We start from the raw sequence: 20787 nt of genomic DNA, 5'->3' as shown, positions 1-20787 counted from the left end.
CCTGGGCTCACGGCTGTCCTGGGCTCACGGCTGTCCTGGGCTCACGGCTGTCCTGGCTCGCAGCTGTCCTGGGCTCACTGCTGTCCTGGGCTCGTGGCTGCCCTGGGCTCGTGGATGCCATGGGCTCACGGCTATCCTGGGCTCCTGGCTGCCCTGGGCTCATGCTGAACTGGGCTCACGGCTATCCTGGGCTCACGGCTGTCCTGGGCTCACGGCTGTCCTGGGCTCATGGCTGTCCTGGGCTCATGCTGAACTGGGCTCACGGCTGTCCTGGGCTTGCGGCTGTCCTGGGCTCACGGCTGTCCTGGGCTTGTGGCTGTCCTGGGCTCACGGCTGTCCTGGGCTCGTGGCTGTCCTGGGCTCATGGCTGCCCTGGTCTCACTGCTGTCCTGGGCTCGTGGCTGTCCTGGGCTCACGGCTATCCTGGGCTCATGCTGCCCTGGGCTCACGGCTATCCTGGTCTCACAGCTGCCCTGGGCTCACGGCTACCCTGGGCTCCTGGCTGCCCTGGGCTCACGGCTACCCTGGGCTCCTGGCTGCCCTGGGCTCACGACTGTCCTGGGCTCGTGGCTGTCCTGGGCTCGTGGCTGCCCTGGGCTCACTGCTGTCCTGGGCTCGTGGCTGTCCTGGGCTCGTGGCTGCCCTGGGCTCGTGGCTGCCCTGGTCCCATGGCTGCCCTGGGCTCGTGGCTGCCCTGGGCTCGTGGCTGTCCTGGGCTCACGGCTGTCCTGGGCTCGCGGCTGTCCTGGGCTCGCGGCTGTCCTGGGCTCACTGCTGCCCTGGGCTCGCGGCTGTCCTGGGCTCATGGCTGTCCTGGGCTCGCGGCTGCCCTGGGCTCACGGCTGCCCTGGGCTCACTGCTGTCCTGGGCTCACAGCTATCCTGGGCTCGTGGCTGTCCTAGGCTCGTGGCTGTCCTGGGCTCACGGCTGTCCTGGGCTCACTGCTGCCCTGGGCTCACAGCTATCCTGGGCTCACTACTGTCCTGGTCTCGTGGCTGTCCTGGGCTCACGCCTATCCTGGGCTCGCGGCTGTCCTGGGCTCACTGCTGCCCTGGGCTCACGGCTGTCCTGAGCTCACTGCTGTCCTGGGCTCACTGCTGTCCTGGCCTCACTGCTGTCCTGGGCTCACGGCTGTCCTGGGATCGCGGCTGCTCTGGTCCCACGGCTGCCCTGTGCTCACTGCTGTCCTGGGCTCGTGGCTGTCCTGGGCTCGTGGCTGCCCTGGGCTCACTGCTGTCCTGGGCTCGTGGCTGTCCTGGGCTCGTGGCTGCCCTGGGCTCGTGGCTGGCCTGGTCCCATGGCTGCCCTGGGCTCGTGGCTGCCCTGGGCTCGTGGCTGTCCTGGGCTCGCAGCTATCCTGGTCTCGAGGCTGCCCTGGGCTCACTGCTGCCCTGGGCTCACTGCTGCCCTGGGCTTGCGGCTATCCTGGTCTCGAGGCTGCCCTGGGCTTGCGGCTGTCCTGGGCTCGCGGCTGTCCTGGGCTCACTGCTGTCCTGGGCTCACTGCTGTCCTGGGCTCACTGCTGTCCTGGGCTCGCGGCTGTCCTGGGCTCGCGGCTGTCCTGGGCTCGCGGCTGTCCTGGGCTCACAGCTATCCTGGGCTCGCGGCTGTCCTGGGCTCACGGCTGTCCTGGGCTTGCGGCTGCCCTGGGCTCGCGGCTGTCCTGGGCTCACTGCTGTCCTGGGCTCGTGGCTGTTCTGGGCTCACTGCTGTCCTGGGCTCGTGGCTGCCCAATGCAGCAAGGACTGCTTGGCAGTGACACAACTCTAAAAGGAAAACTATTCCTTTGTTCTTGAAGTTCACCCGTCCTACTTTCTTGGAGCAGTATGAGAGTTTATCTGAATTTCTCAGATGTCAGCATACTACATATGTCCACATACTCTCCAATACACATGTTTCCCTTCAGCTTTTACTTGTTATACCTCTGCCTTAAGAACAGCACCCTCTAATGTTCGTGATTACCAAGTCTTAGAAAAGCTCGATGGTTTGAGATCATGTAAAGGAATTTTAATAAAATGGGGTGAAATCTGGAGATCTTCCAATTCTGGAAAATGTTCCCAGAGCTCAGTGAGACTTCCAGATACTCATGGAAGGCAGACTTCCTGGGGAGAAGAGGGAAAGGTGAGAAGGCTCCATTGAGTCAGCTCAGTGTACAGTGATTTGAGGATGAAAGATGCTACCCTGTGTCTGTTGAGCTGTTGGGCTGTATGAGCTCTGCTGAGTTGCTTAGCCCAGGTCTGCTCCTGGGGCTCTTCCTGTTACGTTCAATGGGGCCTGATGGCAGAGCTCATGCCCCTCCCCATGTGGAGGTGCCTAATTTCCTTAGCATTCAGATTGGGTTCTAGGGAGTGTGACATGATTTGCTAATTTGTTTATAGTTGATGGCCTGCAGGTTCTTGCTGCCTTAATTGAACAATCCACAAGCCAGCTTATCTGTCTTCTTGTCAGAAAAGGCTTGGCTATAATGAGATTGGATATTAATTGCAGAATGCATTTCTCCTGAAACAGCAGTGACTGGTACTGTTTTCTCATAATTAATTGCAGTAAGCTAGCTGCAATAACTCACATCTTTATGTGAAAGAAGCCCCCTTTGTGATTCCGACCTAATTACTTTATAATTGCACTGTTATTCTTGCTCATGTTTGAAATCTGTTTCTCCGAGGCATCTTCTCAGTCTGAGGGGAAGTGTGTCTGTACTTGTACTCCTCGAGTGGCCGCGTTGGTCATCGTCCAGCAGCTGCTCATGATCCCCTCCTCAGTGTACCAAAGGTGGTTTTTGTTTCCCATCATCTTTTCCCACTGAATTCCCACTCAAGGCAAATGCTGTCTTTAATCCTGGGAGCAGGCGAGTCAGGCTATGAGAAAGAGTAAGTGCTAGAGTCAACCAGGTCTTCCTCAGCATGGGTCTTATGGAAGGCAATGTGCCTCCTTGGCCACAAGGTATCAACAGGTGAGGAGGAGGAGGAGCCTCCTTGGGAGACTCCAGGTGGCTGCTCTGGCACCTTGCTTGTCCTTGTGCAGGACCGTTCAGTCTGCTCACCTCCTTCCTACTCCGGTGTTAGTAGTGTACTGCAGTAATTTGCTGCCCGTAGCCACAGCTGACAATTTCCTCTGGTCCTTGTCAGGACCCTGCTCCTCCTGGGGACCATAGTCTTGGGGCTATGAGACAGTCCTCTCCGAGTCAGCCAGGGCCTGGATTCTCAGGACCCTGGGATACTGCACTGTTCCTGTCATCTCTGAATAGTCAGACCTGCCCAGAAGGGCACCCTAGATTCTGCTGACAAGGTTCTTGTCTTGCCAGATCTTTGAACCTAGTAATACTTTAACATCTTCAACCTAGAGCTGTAAGAGTCCTAACTTTAAAAGTAGTTTCCAGTGCTCTCCTAGCTGTGTGTCTGTCCATACTGGGTGAACAGCTCAGTGCCATGGACTCATGCTACAGGCAGCTGCACAGTGAGGGGAGCATGCCTGCCCATTTCCCACTGGTCACTGCCCATGGCAGGCTCTCGGAGAAGGCTGGTGAGCCAGGGAGGGGAAGCTCTGCCCCTGGGATGAGGGAGAGCAGTCAGCTTGTCCACCAGTGGGAGCCAGGTTGCCAGTCCAGCCAGCACTTGTGCCTGTTGCACACAAAGGAGAGAGTAGAAAAGGTTAGCAACCACAGCCAGTGCCATTCCCAGCAGTCTCTGCTTTGGGTGTGATGAGCCATTGTTGGAGGCGTGTCTGTGTGCAAGTAGAAATGATCTCACTGTTTTAAAACATGCATTTTTTTTTTTACATGTTTGGAAGATGTTCTCAGTTCGTTACTATTTGCCAAAATCTTTCATCTCTTAAGCATGACTCTAGTTGTGTTTGCTGTTTCCGTATGTTCCTGGGAGCTCGGTCTCAGCAGGCTGATGCCTTCCAGCCTATCCATCATGGCAGCCTGGTCCCTGGAGGGAGGAGGAGCCATGGCCAGTTGTGTCCATCATTCATAGGATGGCCTTTCTTTTCTCCCAGGTGCCAACGGAAGCAGTGGCGAGTGGATCTGCCAGCCACCAGTGTGGTGATCACATTTCATAATGAAGCCAGATCAGCCCTGCTGAGGACAGTGGTTAGGTGAGGCCACAGACGCTGCCTTTTATAGCTCATGGGGGACATCACCTGTCCGGAATGCCAGATAGCAGAGTGCCCCACGTATCGCCAGACCTGTGTGGTCTGTGGGGGCTGCCGTCGAGTTCACCATGTGGTCTGTGGGGGCTGCCATCGAGGTCACCATGTGGTCTGTGGGGGCTGCCGTCAAGGTTACTGGGTCACTCAGCGCTGGGCCCAGGGCACCCCACGCCCTCTTTCTCAGGGCCTATAGCCTTTGTTCTTCTGTTTTTTCTCAGCGTGCTTAAGCGAAGTCCACCCCATCTCATACGAGAAATAATCCTGGTGGACGACTACAGCAGTGATCGTGAGTACTGGACTTAACCAACCCAGCCCGGCTCTGGGCCTGCCTCCCATGGGATGGGGCAGCACTGAGGAGTGGACAGGCCAGGTGCTGGGGTGAAGGTGATCTGGATTCCCAGAGGAAGGGTCAGCTCATAGACCTTGGGAGTGCTCTGTCCCATCATGGAGGCCTAAGAAACCCTGCAGTCACCATGCTGCACTTCTGTTCTCTTCCTAGCTGACGACGGTGCTCTCCTGGGGAAAATAGAGAAAGTTCGGGTCCTTAGAAATGATCGACGAGAAGGTAAGAAAGGCCTCTTTATTTATTTTTGGAAGGACTTTCTCTTAAGACACAGTGAGATAGCAGAGCCTCTGAGCCTAACATAAGTGACCCTGGACCATGACATGGATTCAGGTTGCCCTAAATGACACATGTCACCATGGGAGAGTTTACATGAACCTAGATGCTTGAAGAGCAGCGGAAAGCAGTAAATAAGTGCGTCTATAAAGACATTTGCTAGAGCATTAAATTGGCATGCACACCAGAACACCACGGAGTGGGAAGTTTCTTCTGTTGGCTTCAGATGTACTGACATTCTTCACATTAGAGCTGTTGGGAGCTAGTGCTCTGCCTAGTGTAACAGCACATTCCACGTAGATGTCAGGTCATAGAAGTTGGTGTTAAAAAGTGTTACAGGGACTAAAAGTAGCCTGAGACAGAGGGTTTTAGATCTTCAGTGTTGCCTCTCTCCGTGAGCATGATGTGCAGGCAGGCAGGAAGGCTGTAGGATTTTCAGCATAGGCATGGCTTCAGAAAACTTCGCTTCTTGCATGCCTTCTCCTGACCCAGGGGTGACATGGAGAACTGTAGTTAGTCATCTTGTCTGTCTGTCTGTCTGTATACTTCTGCCAGAGCTGCTTGGGAGCTCCAGCTCAGCAGACACAGAAAGAACAGTAAAAGCTTAAATAATTAGAATTGTTTGCATACTGGGGCAAGTATTCAAGTCACTTGTCTATTAATATATTTAGAAAATTAGCTTCTATTGTTCACAACCTAGGAAATCCCATCAGTCCCTTGACTGCAGAATTTATAGAAGGAACAAAGATTTATCCAAGAAAAGCTTAGTGACTTCTTGCTCTAGGCAACTGTTAAAATGACAGGCTCAGGTTTGACAGCCTGCTGAAGGAGAGCACTGGAACACAGAGAGCACTGTCACTGTGCCAGCCACTGACAGGCTTCAGGGGAGACTCCTGGGGATGTGCCCTGCTGCGGGGTCTGGAGGCTCCATCCCACATGTCACTCACAGTTGGGCATCAGACAGTTTGGGACCTCTGCCCCTTTCATGCTCTGGAAGTTAGAGCACTGTGGTGTCTTGGCACACCAGGCAAAGTGTGCTGTGCCCCTGCATTGGTGCTTACACCCCTCTGTCTTCTGGTTCCCTAGGCGGTCCCACCAGGGTTGAGGAAGGAAGGTGTTCCTAGCAGGAATCTAGTTGGAGCATTGGCCAGGCCTGATAGAGCAGTTCCCCCTGAACTCTGTGCTAACCAGATCATCAACGCAAATGTCCTGATACGTAGACAGTGAGCTCATGCTCACTCTGAGCAGCTTGGCTGCTGGACTCTAGCAGCCCCAAGCCTACAGGAAATCAGAAGCCTGCAGTCTATATTGTTTCTTCCCCTAAACAATCTGCTGGGCGCTGGAGCTCACACCTGTAATCCTAGCTACTCAGGAGGATGAGATCTGAGGATCATGGTTCAAAGCCAGCCTGTCAAGAAAGTCTGTGAGACTGTTATCTCCAATAAACCACTTAGAAAACTGGAAGTGGCACTGTGGCTCAAGTGGTAGAGTGCTTGCCTTGAGCTGAATTGCTGAGGGCCAGCACCCAGGCCAAGTTCAAGCCCCATGACTGACAAAATAAATAAATAACCTACCAACTGACTATAAACTTAAACTCAGAATGTCTTACTCCACACATACCTAAAAAAGGAAAAGGATGTTTTAGACTTAAAAAATAAAAAAGCAGCTAGAAGAGGGAAGAGGAAAGCAGAAAACATCATTTAGCCTTTGCAGTTTATAGCTGTGAAGTCATTTGTTAGCTTATCAGAGTGCCTGTAACCTGTGTGGAGCTCAGAACAAGGCACCTAAGCAACCTTCTCCTGGCTTTAAGGAGGTGTTCACGTAGGTAAGGGTCTGTATATGTGTGCTGGGTATGGGAGGAGTGAGGCATCAAAAACCAGATCCTTGTGGATGTGCATGGAGTGGCAAGTGCTTGCTCTAGCACACAGATGCATGATGCCATGGGCACGTGTGTGTGTGTGTGTGTGTGTGTGTGTGTGTGTGTGCACGCACATGTGCGCACATGTGTGCATATCTGCTCCCAGACAACAGAGAGAGCTGCTGCTCTCAGGATGACACCCACAACATCAGTCAGAGACTGTGGTCTTGGAGTCACTGTAGCCACCCCTTGACAAAAACCCAGCAGCTCCATCCCTTTTTCCCCTGCACCATGGCTGCCACTTTCATCTGCATGTCTTAAGCCCCACAATGCATACTAAAATTCTGCTTCAAATAATATTCTCTCTTAAACTCAGAACAGGGACTGGTGGACTTACCCTGCTGTTCTGCATTTTAGTATCTTGTTTCTTCCTATATATCCAAGTTTTCTTTCCATGTTATCACCCCCACAGACTGCTGCAGGATTCACCCTTGTAAGCACAGAAGTCTCTCAGCTTTTGTTTATCTGAAGAATCTGTGTTTTTTTCTGACTAGAATTCTGAGTTGACCATTAATTTTTCCCACGACCGTTTAAAAATATGCCATTCTGGTGTCTAGATCCGCGCCACCCCCCCTTCCACCACAATGTGGTCATCCTTGAGTTACTCTCCCCTGCCTGCTAACGAGTTTTCTCTGAGCTCACCAGGTAGATCTGTGTTTAATTGGTTCATCCTGAAGTTCACCGGTCATTTCTGCTGCTAAGACTATTTTATTAAAGTTTCAAAAGAACCCCATTGCTCTTCTGCTGAGACTTTTCTATCTGTTCACTTGTTAAAACAAGTATCCTCTTGAGTTCTTGACTACAGTTTTATTAACCATGTTAAAATCTTATATCTGCTCATTCCAGCATCTAAGTCATCTCAGGGTGACATTCTATGGAGTTTTTTTCTGCTTAGGTTTCTGTTTCTCCTGATACTATGGATTTTTGTCATATAACAGCTATTATGGGTATGCTGTCGATAAACCAGATCATGTTCTATTTCTCTAATAATCTTTGGCATACTGGACAATTAAGTTATTGGCTGTGTCAGTTTTTCATTACTATGACAAAGTACCTGAGAAAAGCAACCTAACAGAGGCAAGTTTCATCTTAGCTCACCACATCAGAGATTCTCCTGCATTGGTCTGAGGTGTGTTGTTGCAGCTGGTGGCAAGCAGGGACTGAGGACAAGATGCACCCTACCAGGGAACCCCCATGATCTATTTCCTCCAACCTGGCCTACCTGCTAGCTTCTAACCCCCAGCAGTGCCATCAGATGATACGTCCAGGGATGGGTCATTACAGTGAGTGGGCTCATCCACTGGTGATGCCAGTGCTGTCATGATCCAGTAATCCCTCAGCCTCACCAGCTAGGGACTAAGCCTTAACACCTGAAGACACTTCATTTCCAAACCTCAATACCACTGATGACTTTGTATTTGCACCTTGTATAGTGCTTGTCTTTACACTTTGCTGGGACCAATACATCTTTGGTGGATTCGTTATTGCTGAGATGGTTGTTATTCCCTGATGTGATCCTTACAGAGTTCTACAGAAGAGCTGCTGTTTCCCACGTTGTACCCACTGAAAGAGATAAACTGGTGAATATTCAGTTCCCAACCCATGTTTTTCCATGGGTGGGCCAAGGAATTGAGAGAAGGTCCCATATTTGGGACTTTCTTGCTGCCAGGATCAGCTCTTGAAGTTCCTAGCCCCTCTGAAGTCTACTCTACCCTCTGATACCTTGAAGGTCATAGGTAACAGAGCTGAAATGCTGTGGTACGTTGACCCTGGATGTCCCCCGGGAGGCATGCCCTGACTCGGGACTGCAGCCTGGCTCCTTGCCCTTGTCGGTTTTCAAGTGTTGAACCCTTTCACACATTTCTTCCCCTTGGCTTTTTTTCTAGCCCTTTCAGAGAGTTCCCTCTTATATGTAGCTCTGCATTTTAATCATTTCAGAGCAAGGGTTTGTTTGTTTTTTCAACGTGAAACTGTACATCTTTGGCTTTTTTCCAACATGAAACTGTAAATCTCTTTTTCCTGTCCTAGCATCAGCTATCTAAGAGTCCTGGAAAGTCCATTTTGACAGTGAAAAAAGGAACTTACACACTTGTCCTCACTGGTTGTGAGTGATACTATCTTTCCAAGTGTGAAGCCCAATGTTTCTAATAAACTCTACCCATGACCCCAGCATCCAGGGATAAAACTGTTTTCAATGAAGATGCACATTACTAATATCACAGGTGTATCATTGTAGATTTGGGCCAGTGTCACTAGGCCTATGTGGAACCCAGGTGATGGGTTTTGGGTTGATTTGGCTTGCGGTAAGCCAGAGAAGACAAGGCTATTTGCAGCTCCTTCATGGTGCTATGGCTGCCAGAACTGGTGCGGAGAGGCAAGGGGCAACTCCTCATCCAGAGAGACAGGGAGCTGTAGCTGGGCCAGAGGAAAGTGGTGCCAAGAGTCCACACTTCGAGGATGTGACACAGGAGACTCGTGTGGCAAGGAAGGCCTTTCTCAGAACGCAGCAGTCTTAGGACATGGTTTCCTGGTTCCAAAGCCTGGGGAGGAGCCTGCCTGGGCAGCAGGTGGGTAGTGCTACTCTTGTCCGGGCCTTCTCCCCTGATGGGTTTCCAACTCCCCGCAGGCCTGATGCGCTCACGAGTGCGGGGTGCCGACGCTGCGCAAGCCAAAGTCCTGACCTTCCTGGACAGCCATTGCGAGTGTAACGAGCACTGGTTGGAGCCGCTGCTGGAGCGGGTGGCAGAGGTGAGGCCAGGGCACAGTGGGGCAGGGCAGACGGGACAGCTGGAGCAGGTGGCGGAGGTGAGACGGGGCCGACCTGAGACGGGGCCGACCATGTGCCATCCTGTGCTGGCTGCAGGATTTCTAATTGTGTGTCGGCCCTGGGATGGCCCATCCGTGCCCCATCTCGCAGGGCAAAAGGGCCAGTCATGTGACAGGCAGGAGACAGGCCCTGTGCGGCTCGAGATACTGTTCTAGATGCCCGTTACCTGCAGGCACAATCCACCCTGACCTGCAGCTGGCAGTTGGCTCTGGAGCCTGGAAGTCACAAGGCTAGTGTGGAATATCTAGGGTGCCATCTGATAGGTGTCTGGAAGGTGGCCAAGGTGCCCCTCTGCTTGGCTAGGCTCGTGGACAGGAGCAGGCAGTGGTTGCCACAGTGCCCGGCTGGGGTTGTCGGTGGTGATATGGCGCCACGCTCTCTGTTGTACCTTCTCCCTTCCAGAAGCATCATCACTGATGTCACATTTGGCTCTGGGTTATATCTCTTGCCTCCTGCTCATCTTATTGACTTCCTGCTGTGAAAGTGCTTCCTTAGGGGGGCGTAAAGCAAAGTTAATGAAAGGAAGCAGAAAAGGAACAGGACAGTTTTCCCTGCAGCACAGCGAGGATGGCTGATGGGCAGCGAGTCATGAGATACCCAATGTCCAAAGGCTACTTATGATGATGAATATCATCTTTACAGCCTGTGCTGGACTCAGCCAACACACTAGGTGTTCCTTTTACAGTCGCTCTGTTGCAAGTGATTAACAGGTGCAGGTGCTGTGCTTCAGGGAGCCTGGCTGTGCCTGAGACCGTGCGGGTGGCAGGATTGCCAACTGTGTTCTGCTGAGGCTCTAATGTACCTCCAGCACACATCCCTGTGGCAGAAATGGGACCTGATTCCCAGCCCACCACATCTTGCTCTCCAGGCTGTCTCCTGGAACATGGAGCCAGGTCCATCCTGCCACAGTGTTAAAGCACAGGCACCGGCTTGCAGCCAAAGCAGCCACACCCCTCCCAGATGAGGACCCAGCCTGCTAGTTGAGCCACTCGATCATTCCATCTTGTGGAAGAAATGCAAAGAAGGGTATTCTCTGATTTCTATGCCAAGGGCAGGCTGACCCAGGCAAGGTCTTCTCTGCTTATTTTCCCACAAATCTGCTTGTGAGTGGTGTTGGAACATCATAAACATCTCTGCTAGCTCTGTGGTTGAGTTGTTCTTCTGGGCCTTTCTTCCACTAACAAGGGCTCTTGAAGTGGCTAAGAACACTGTCATTGTAGGCAGTGCGGTAGTTCATAGATCAGAGGGGAAAAGTCTGTCAGGCCCCTGCCAGAGCATGTCAGTGTGGCGTAAAGAATGGCTGCACCTAGGAGAACATTTCTTGGTAGAGCCACAGTTAAGGCAAGCTTAGCCTCTAGAGCCTCAGTTTGCCTTCTGTGAGGATCATATTGATAGCCCACATCACGCACTCGTACTTTGTGAACTAGGAGAAAGATTTAGTCCACTCCCAAGTCTTCCTGCAGCTGACATTCAGCCAGCCCAGCTCAGGACAAAAATGGCCTGAGGTGATTTTGGACTTGATACAAGGCCTGTGAACTCTGTCCTTTCTAAGTAGACAAGTGGCAGATATCCCAGGTTCTGCTGTCCCCTGTCATTCTCCACAACAGCAATGTCCCAGTGGGGTGGGAACATTTAGGGAGTGTTCCTCCAGGAGAGAGCTTCTGGGGGGTGGGAGCTCCTGGGCATGGGGGAGCTCCTTAGGGAACAGGATGCTGTTCTGCTGGGCTTGTGATAACCACTCTTATTCTACCCATGCTCAGGACAGGACCCGTGTGGTGTCTCCCATCATCGATGTCATTAACATGGACAACTTCCAGTACGTGGGTGCCTCTGCTGACCTCAAGGGTGGTAGGTGTCAGTCATCATCTCCTACCAGTTCACTGGTCCCACTGTTGTAGAACTGTCATTACTTCAGTGAGTGCTCACATGCCTACAGCTCCACATACCACAGCTGACCCTGGGAGCTGGCCTGCAGTGAGGACTCCACACACCACAGCTGACCCCGGGAGCTGGCCCTGCAGTGAGGGTTACACACACCACAGCTGACCCCAGGAGCTGGCCCTGCAGTGAGGGTTACACACACCACAGCTGGCCCCAGGAGCTGGCCTACAGTGAGAGCTTTGTACACACACCACAGCTGACCCCAGGAGCTGGCCTGCGGTGAGAACTCCACACACACCACAGCTGACCCCGGGAGCTGGCCTTCAGTGGGGTTACACACACCATAGCTGAGCCTGGGAGCTGGCCCTGCCTTCTGGGCAGTAGGCTCTGGCTCCACCCTTTTTGTCTCCAAACTCATCGCTACCGTGAGCATGTGACATGGGGCACTGAGCTGTCTTTGCTGGTGAGAGCTGATGAGAGGCTCTGCACTGAGGGTTTTCACTGGAGAAGCTCTAGACCCTCACAGGCAGCGCCTTGTAGGATCCTGGGACACTGAGTGAGCAGGCCCAAGGAGTCCAAAGACACTCAGTGAGTGGGCCTAGACACTTGGTGAACTGACACAGGGACACGTGGTGAGCTGGCCCAGACATTCAGTGAGTGGGCCCAGTGACACTGAGCAGGCCCAGGGACACTCGCTGAGTGGGTACAGGGACACTCATTGGGTGGGCCCAGGGACACTGGGTGAGCAGGCCCATGGATACTGGGTGAGTGGGCCCAGGGACACCCAGTGAGCACCTGAGGGTGATAGCAGAAAAACCCTGAATCCAGATGATCTGAGTACTGCTAGTGCCCTAGAACAAAAATCCTGAGGGCAAAGGGCTTAGAAAGTAGTGAGGTATAAGGCCAGAGGTGGCCCCTGGAGACTAGGTCTGGAGTCAGGCCCTCAGCCACAGCCTGCTTTTGCCAGCAGTGGCCTTTGGTTCGAAGGAGTGTGAATGCCTTGTAAACAAGAGCAAGGCCCAGCCACGGAGCCTGGGGCCTCAGCATCTGGAACCCTGTCCAGGGTAAGGACTAGGCTCTGCCACCCTTGTGGGTTCTAAGAGGGAAGATGGATGCGCCAGACTGATGGAAAACCAAGCTCCTGGCCCAGTTTGCAGCTTCCTCTGACACATTTTTCTTTTAAGAGCTTTCACTCTCCCACTCTACCCTTGCCCTGAAGTACAGTTTTGGTTGCAATAAAAAGATACAAGGAGAGGGAGTTTGCAGGCTAGGGAACAGACGATGAGTGTCCCCTCCAAGCTTCCCAGCCACGGGGCCATCGTGGAGGCCCGCAGCGGGTCTAGGCCATTCCTCTCTCATCTTGAACGCCTTCTCTGTGCAATGGTCTTACATCCCCCATCCTCACACTTCACACATTCCCCCGTCCCCATACTTCACACTTCACTTGCCTATTGTAGTGTTAGAGGAGCTGGACCCACCTTTCCTTGGGAGGTTGGGGAAGGTTTCAGTGTGCACCCCCTCTCCCCCCCCCCCCCAGCCCACACCATCACATACTCCCCACTCTATGTCTTCGTTTACTTGGTTCTGGGAGCTGTGTACAAATGTCAAACCAGGATCAAAGGGTGAGTATTTTCTCAGCACACATCTCTTCTGGCTGGCAGGTTTTGAGTGGAACTTGGTGTTCAAGTGGGATTATATGACGCCTGAGCAGAGGAGGGCTCGCCAGGGGAACCCTGTTGCTCCCATAAAGTAAGTACCAGCTTGAGCAGACCCTAGTCTCTGGATAGCAGTAGGGAACCTGGTCTCTGGTCAATGTGCACGGGGAGAGCCTCGTCTCTGGTCAGTGTGCATGGGGTGGCCCTCACAGAGAGAGCCTTATCTCTGGTCAGTGTTCATGGGGTGGCCCTCATGGGGAGAGCTTCGTCTCTGGTCAGTGTTCACGGGATGGCCCTCATGGGGAGAGCCTCGTCTCTGGTCAGTGTGCATGGGGTGGCCCTCACAGGGAGAGCCTCGTCTCTGGTCAGTGTTCATAGGGTGACCCTCACAGGGAGAGCCTCGTCTCTGGTCAGTGTGCATGGGGTGGCCCTCACAGGGAGAGCCTCGTCTCTGGTCAGTGTGCATGGGGTGGCCCTCACAGGGAGAGCCTCGTCTCTGGTCAGTGTTCATGGGGTGGCCCTCACAGGGAGAGCCTCGTCTCTGGTCAGTGTTCATGGGGTGGTCCTCACAGGGAGAGCCTCATCTCTGGTCAGTGTTCACAGGGTGGCCCTCACAGGGAGAGCCTCATCTCTGGTCAGTGTTCATGGGGTGGCCCTCACAGGGAGAGCCTCATCTCTGGTCAGTGTTCATGGGGTGGCCCTCACAGGGAGAGCCTCATCTCTGGTCAGTGTTCATGGGGTGGCCCTCATGGGGAGAGCCTCATCTCTGGTCTGCTTGTTCTGACCTCTGCAGACCCTAGATGCCTTGGCACTATGGGTTCTCCCCATCCTGATCTTTTCCTGGACCTAGCTCAAGGTGAGAGCCTGTCACCAGGTCATACTCTAAGGTCTTCCCTTTCCTCAGAGATAATGTCAGGCTCCATGTAACTCTGCTAGTTTATGACATAGAACATCTTTCATATTGTGATGGGGCTTCCAGCTGATGTCAGGGACCTAGGATTGCATGTTATTTTTTTATAATCTTCATCACCTATAAGGAGGCATAGGAAGGTTTAGTATCTTGCCAGGGGCAGCTGGCCATCCAGTGTCCTAGCCCCTGTAATCAACTTGTTGTAGAGAAAGCTTGGTCCAGCCCTGTCCTGTGAGGCCACAGGCAGGGTCTTGAGGAGGTATCTGAAGTCAGCAGTGGAGAATGAAAGTCAGCTTGAAGTCAGGAGACCAGGCCTGGCTTTTGTGGAGAGTACTGGCCCTCTAACCCTCATCTTCTCTCCTCTCTGCCTCTTCAGAACTCCAATGATTGCTGGTGGGTTGTTTGTGATGGATAAGTTCTATTTTGAAGAACTGGGGAAATACGACATGATGATGGACGTGTGGGGAGGAGAGAACTTGGGTATGTATGAATCCACGCCTCAAGATCAAGAACCCTACCCACTGGGTAACATCTATGGAGTGCAGAGTGTCGATTGCAAAGCATTTGAGAAGGTTCCAGAGTGGCCATTCAGTGGGCAGAGCTGGCCCCTGCCATGTGTCCCATGGGTAGATGATAAGATGCTGCCACACATTGGATGGAGGCGAGGACTCGAGTAAACTGAGTCAGAAGCCAAAATCTGCCATGTGGTTTGAGCAGGGGCTTTGGAATGCTCATATTCAGAAATGGAGGGAAAGAGCCCAGGTCCCAGCTCGATGAACCATGTGGAGGGGAGCCGGGCAGTGAGCTGTGTGTGAGCATGTGGAGGGAGTCGGGCTGTGAGCCGTCTGTGAGCGTGTGGAGGGAGCCAAGCTGTGAGCTGTGTGTGAGCGTGTGAGTATGTGGAGGGAACCATGTGTGAGCCTGTGGAGGGGAGCTGTGTGTGAGTGTATGGAGGGGAGCCGTGTGTGAGCGTGTGGAGGGGAGCCGTGTGTGAGCATGTGGAGGGGAGCCGTGTTGAGCGTGTGGAGGGGAGCCATGTGTGAGCGTGTGGAAGGGAGCCATGTGTGAGCATGTGGAGGGAGCTGTGTGTGAGCATGTGGAGGGAGTCAGGCTGTGAGCCATGTGTGAGCGTGTGGAGGGGAGCCATGTGTGAGCCTGTGGAGGGGAGCCGTGTGTGAGCCTGTGGAGGGAGCCAAGCTGTGAGCTGTGTGTGAGCGTGTGGAGGGGAGCCGTGTGTGAGCGTGTGGAGGGAGCCGTGTGTGATCATGTGGAGGGAGACAGGCAGTGAGCTGTGTGTGAGTATGTGGAGGAAAGCTGGGCTGGGAGCCGTGAGTGAGCGTGTAGAGGGGAGCTGGACTGTGGCAGCTGGTGTTAGTGGACTCCTGTTTGTGGATGACACGTGGACGGGCCCTATAATTTGGTACCTGACTTTTTTGAGTACTTCTGTGAATAGTTCCAGACTTTTTGATTTTAATGGCCCATGCAGATTTTTACCTAGGAGTAGAGACAAGACACAGTAGGCTGGGGGCTGGGAAGATGGTTCAGTGGTAGAGCGCTTGTCTCGCATGCATGAAGCCCTGGGTTCAATTCCTCAGAAAAACCAGAAGTGACGCTGTGACTCAAGTGGTAGAGCGCTAGCCTTGAGTTAAAGAGCTGAGGGACAGCACCCAGGCCCATCCAGGACCAGAGTTTAGGCCTATGACTGACAAAAAACAAAAACAAAAAAAACCCTCAGTGGGCTGTAGTCTATGAAAGTGTCTGCCTCATATTTCCTGCATAAAAGATGAAAAATCTGGTGTTTGCTTACTTTGTTGTTTGCTTTTCTTGCTGGCTTTATTTGAAGCCTTTGCTTCCAAGTGGTTGCAGTTGTGAGATAGTTGCTCCTGGTTACCGAATATGGAGTTTCTTTTGTCCTTGGGTGAGTGTTCTCTGGGACAGAAAGGGGGCAGAGAGAGGGAGGGAAGGTGACACTGCTGCCATCTGAGTAGTTTTTCTTATGACAGAAACTTTGATAGTATCTGTTAGCTTAAAAGAATGGAGTAATCTAGCCTGATCATTTCTCTGTGGTTTTTGATGTTGAGGGTGGCAGACATTACCTCTCTGAGGACGCCTCCAACTTGGTTTGATGTTGAAAGCAACTTTCAGCTCAGGCCCTGTGTGAGGGAGGCAAGGACCGTGAGTGAGTCAGTTTCTTCTTGGATGTTTTAACCTGAGACCCCAGAGCCACATCATGCCCCAGGATCCTGTGGTCAGGTCCACCTGTGGGGCCCTGTCTGGGAACTCTGTTAGCCACATCACAGGAGTGGGGGTAGTTCTAGAAGTAGCTGGTGATGAGTGGGGAGCCAGCACTGTGTCACACTGTACAGTGAGATTTCTAAGACTTTGTCTGCAGGCCCCGAGAAGATAGAACTCATTTTAATGGACTGGCTTGCTATTATTTTGGCTTTTACGTTCCTTACATAAGGGCCTAAGGGGCCAAGGAAGGCCGGATCCTGGTAGGAACGGCTCCCTTACCAGGGGGTCTGGTGCCTTTTTCTCCCAGCTGGTGCTATGGGATGAGCTAGGCAGAGGCCAAGCAGCATGCATTTAGAACAGAAGATCTGTAAGTGAATCATGCTCTCTACAAAGTGTGGCTCTTGGGTCCTGCTTCTGGGTGCAGGGCACACAACTGGCTGCTGCTGGCATTTGGTAGCCGTGTGGCTTTGGTGGCCATGCGGCTTTGATGGCTGTGTGGCTTCAGTGGGTGTGACTTTGGTGGCCGTGTGGGTTTGGTGGGTGTGCACTAAGAGAGGTGGCTATGGGGGTTGCTGCAAAAAACCCAATGTCCACCTGATAAAAAGTTAATCACTGCAGAGTTCAAGGTCCTGCCTCTTGGTCCAGTGAGGTGGGGTGGCTTCGTGGGGACAGTGCTGTCTCTATGGGCAGATCCCCAAAGTGTTGGTATGCATGCTACCTGTGTGCAGTGGGGGCCTCCTTAGAGGGACTTCACGGAGGCCACCGCCAAGAGCAGGATTCAGATACAAACCCCCTCCCCCTAATTAAAGAGCCACACAGGTCCGAATCTGCTCAGGAGAGGTCAGGGTTGAGCCCCTCCCTCAGACATCCATATAACCCCTCCAGGCCCATAGACCCTACACAGAAGCCAGTCTAGTCTTCCAGTGAGGCAAACGTGTATTTCATCTTTGCTTTCTGAAATATACAGAACTGGCTGCTCAGAGCTTCGTAGGACACACGGATGGGCTGAGAGCCTTAACTCATTTGCTCAGATGGTGCAGACTGCACTGTGTCACTGTGAGGACAAGGTTAAGATCCATGGCAGGCTCTCCTGAGTGCTGGCTCTCCTGGGACCTTACTTAGCCAGACCCAAGCAGAAGTGTTTCTGAGCCTGTTGGCTCTTCCTGTGCACTCCGGTCCTGCTGCTTTGCCAGATGCTCATCCATATACTTTTGTCATCTGTGGAACTGTTTGTTTCTAGTTCACCTACATAGTAGCATGCAGACCATTAATTTTCTTTTTTTTTTTTTTCTTTTCTTCTTTATTTTTTTTGGCCAGTCCTGTGGCTTTGAACTCAGGGCCTGGAAAGTATCCTTGAGCTTCTTTTGCTCAAGGCTAGCACTCAACCACTTGAGCTACAGTGTTACTTCCGGCTTTTTCTGTGTATGTGGTACTGAGGAATTGAACCCAGGGCTTTATGCATGCTAGGCAAGCACTCTACCACTGAGCCACCTTCCCAGCCACTGTTGATTTTCTTGTTGCCCCCAGAATGCTCTGAGAGGTCTCATGTGACCCAGAGGGAAGGGCTATTATCCAAACCTCAGTGTCCTTCAAGAAAAACAGTGTAGTTTTTCCAGAGGGTTAAGCATAGTCTCCTCATCCAGAATGAGCAACAGTTAGGACAAGTGCCTGGAAGAGTACCTTTGCTGAGGGCAACCAGCATCCATCATGCACATGCCAGGTCCCTGGAGTTGTACTTGGGGGTGCCCATGGTAGTGCAGTGATGTGGCTCTGCCCTCCGGTCACTCTTATAGCCAGTCTTCAACTCTTCAGAGCACTCCTGCCTGTTCCTGGGGTTCCTGACTGCCCCTAGGCACTGGCATGAGCAACAAGGCCTCGCCAGGGCGTGAGGCATGCCAGCGCACACAAAACAGGTGCACACTGTGGCTCCAGAGAGGAGATACTATTCCCCTGATGGAAAATCCCCTTGCACCCTGGTGTCACTCGGTTAGGATGGGCTGGGGTGGCTGGCTGCCCCTCACCACAGCATCCACACATCCTCTTGCCGTCCTGCTGGCAGTGTGAGCAAGGGTAGCCTCTGGAGGCAGCTGCTGGGCGAGACTGAGGCCTCTGCACTCAGCCATCAGGACTCACCTTCATCTCAAACTTAGTCCTTCCAAACACAAAACTCTTGTTGGAACTCTCGAGTCTGTCCGTCTGAGCTGCTTCCAGCGTGTTCACGTAGAAAGCTTTGACAGGTTCTGGAGAAAACAGGACTCCTGGGCTCTCTTTCAGCAGCCGTGGGCATGGTGGGCAGCGAGGGCATCCGCGCGTGGCAGATCAGCCTTGTGGCTCCAGTGGTCACCAAGTCTCCTTCCTGTCTCAGAAATCTCCTTCCGAGTGTGGCAGTGTGGCGGCAGCTTGGAGATCATCCCCTGTAGTCGCGTGGGGCACGTGTTCCGGAAGCAGCATCCCTACACCTTCCCTGGGGGCAGCGGCACAGTCTTCGCACGGTAAGCAGTGAAAGGCAGGCATGCCCTGGGGTGTGTGGAGACAGTCTGCTCTGACAACCATGGTCCTGGCGTCAGGGCTGCGACCTAGGCCCAGGGTCTTTCTGCTGAGGGAGGGCAGAAGATACCTTCACTCTGTCCAAGGCAGTCTAGAAACAGCACTGGCTGGGGAGGAAGCAGGTAATGGCCCCAGGATGGAGGGGGAGATGACAGCTGGGAGCAAAGCAGGAGGTGGATTCCATGATAGCCACACAAACCAGCATGTGTGTTGCACAAACCCCATAGAGTTAAGGGAGAAAATTATAGAGGGGAACTCTTATTTTTTAAAATCATATCAATGTTCATAGTAGTTAAACCCCAGCTGCCTGCATTTGCTGTGTGCTACTGTGTAGGATGCCACAGATGGCATGACCTACAGAAGGACAGGCTTCTGGCCCTCGAAGCCCAGCGTCCAGGTGCTGACCTCATTCATTGTCGTGGAGAAGGGTCCCATGGCCGCAGTCCTGACCCCTGTGGGAGATGGCCCCCATGGGCCTCCTATTGCTCAACAGGCCTGCCTTTGGTGCCAGAACAGTGGCAGTTAAATTTCATCAGGGGTTTGGAGAGAGAGGTTCAACCACGGTAAAAATCAAACTGTGCTACATTCACACCAGAAAAACATCGGGGCACATGGGTGTGACTCATGGTATATTTTAATAAAAACAAAGTGCCAGATGAGGGCAGACCAAGTCAGCTTTCCATCAGACCAGATGTTTGCTGGGAGCTCCTCAGATGCCAGAGACAAAATCTGTCCAAGCTAGGCCTCAAGGTGGTCACCTCCTTGTGAGAGCAAGCACAGCTAAGTAAGGTCTCCTTGGATGCTAAGCCAACCCACACCTGTACTCTAGCTCCTCAGGCAGTTGACAGTTGTGGTGAATTGTGAACCAAGCCAGCTCAGACAGGAATGCATATGAGACTCCAGCTGCAAAATAAACCACAAAACTACATTTCCAAAACAGCCCAGCATTTTGCAGGTGTGGCTCAAATGGTAGAGCACCAGCTAAGCAAGCAAGCTGAGGTCTTGAATTCAAACTTGGTACTGACAAAGAAAAAAACCAAAAATGCGAGCCATGCAACACCATGAAGAAGACACACTACCCTATTGACCTGGATAGGCAAAAGGAGGTGTTTCCAGGCCGGGGCGGATGGAAGGACCCGTGTGTGAGGAAGCAGTGCTTGAGGTCAGACCTGAAAGATAGGACGCAGCCCCGAGACCCAGGAACCACAAACTTTTTTTTTTCTTGTTACTTTTTGGATAGGTCTCTTGTTTTTTCCCAGGGTAGGCATCAGATCTTACAGTGTAGTTGGCTGTGTAGCCAGGATTACAGGTGTGACTAAATTAGTCCTAGAAGTTGAATTTTATTTTATTTTTTTGTCAGTCCTGGGGCTTGAACTCAGCTTAGGCGCTGTCCCTCAGCTCTTCAGCTCAAGGCAAGCACTCTACCACTTGAGCCACAGCACCACTTCCGGTTTTCTTAATGGTTTATTGGAAATAAGAGTCTCATGGATTTTCTTGCCTGGGCTGGCTTTGAACCGCGATCCTCAGATCTCAGCCTCCTGAGTAGCTAGGATTACAGGTGTGAGCCACCGGCACCCAGCTAGAAGTTAAATTTTTTAAACTTAAGCAGGGCCTGATTTCTAGGGGAACTTTCATAGAAGACACACAAATAGTTTTGACCAAATTATCAGGAAGCATGCGTCCACAAGTGTGGTTTGCATATCACTTTTGTTCTTTATTAAGAACAATATGCTCTTTTAAGATGGGCCTTTTAAGATCAGACACTTACAGGTGTGCCTTTCCCCAGGGCAGCATGTACCCTTTTCAGAATCTTCTTATATAGATGTATTCATATTTTAATCAAAGCCATCGCTACTGAGTAGCAGACAGTGGGGTTCACTGAGATGTAATGGTGCTGCTGTACTGACTTTTAACAAAGCACTGGGTGAGGTAAGAGGCATTTCAGTTACCTTTCCTGGCACAAGAGACCATGTGCTGGCGATTTGGAGAGGACCTGCGCTGCAGCTTAAGGGTCTGGGCAGCATGGACCTGCAAAAGATGCCCCAC

The 20787-nt window shown here is 52.4% G+C and overlaps 1 protein-coding gene across 1 annotated transcript in view; it reads left to right on the top strand.

The window, feature by feature from the left end:
* The window catches only part of Galnt2 (polypeptide N-acetylgalactosaminyltransferase 2), a 133199-nt gene that overhangs the window by 99383 nt on the left and 13029 nt on the right, over positions 1-20787 (top strand). Inside the window, exons 4-11 of the mRNA XM_042686169.1 lie at positions 3997-4095; positions 4368-4435; positions 4649-4714; positions 9313-9434; positions 11274-11361; positions 13056-13143; positions 14336-14439; positions 18560-18686. Coding sequence (XP_042542103.1) covers positions 3997-4095; positions 4368-4435; positions 4649-4714; positions 9313-9434; positions 11274-11361; positions 13056-13143; positions 14336-14439; positions 18560-18686 — 762 coding nt within the window. The remainder of the gene's footprint in view (positions 1-3996; positions 4096-4367; positions 4436-4648; positions 4715-9312; positions 9435-11273; positions 11362-13055; positions 13144-14335; positions 14440-18559; positions 18687-20787) is intronic.

Source organism: Dipodomys spectabilis, unplaced genomic scaffold, assembly GCF_019054845.1.
Source record: "Dipodomys spectabilis isolate Male_0828 unplaced genomic scaffold, ASM1905484v1 ptg000096l, whole genome shotgun sequence".
Lineage (NCBI taxonomy): Eukaryota > Metazoa > Chordata > Mammalia > Rodentia > Heteromyidae > Dipodomys > Dipodomys spectabilis.
The sequence above is the reverse complement of the archived record's forward strand: the minus strand, read 5'-3'. Positions and strand labels throughout refer to the sequence as shown.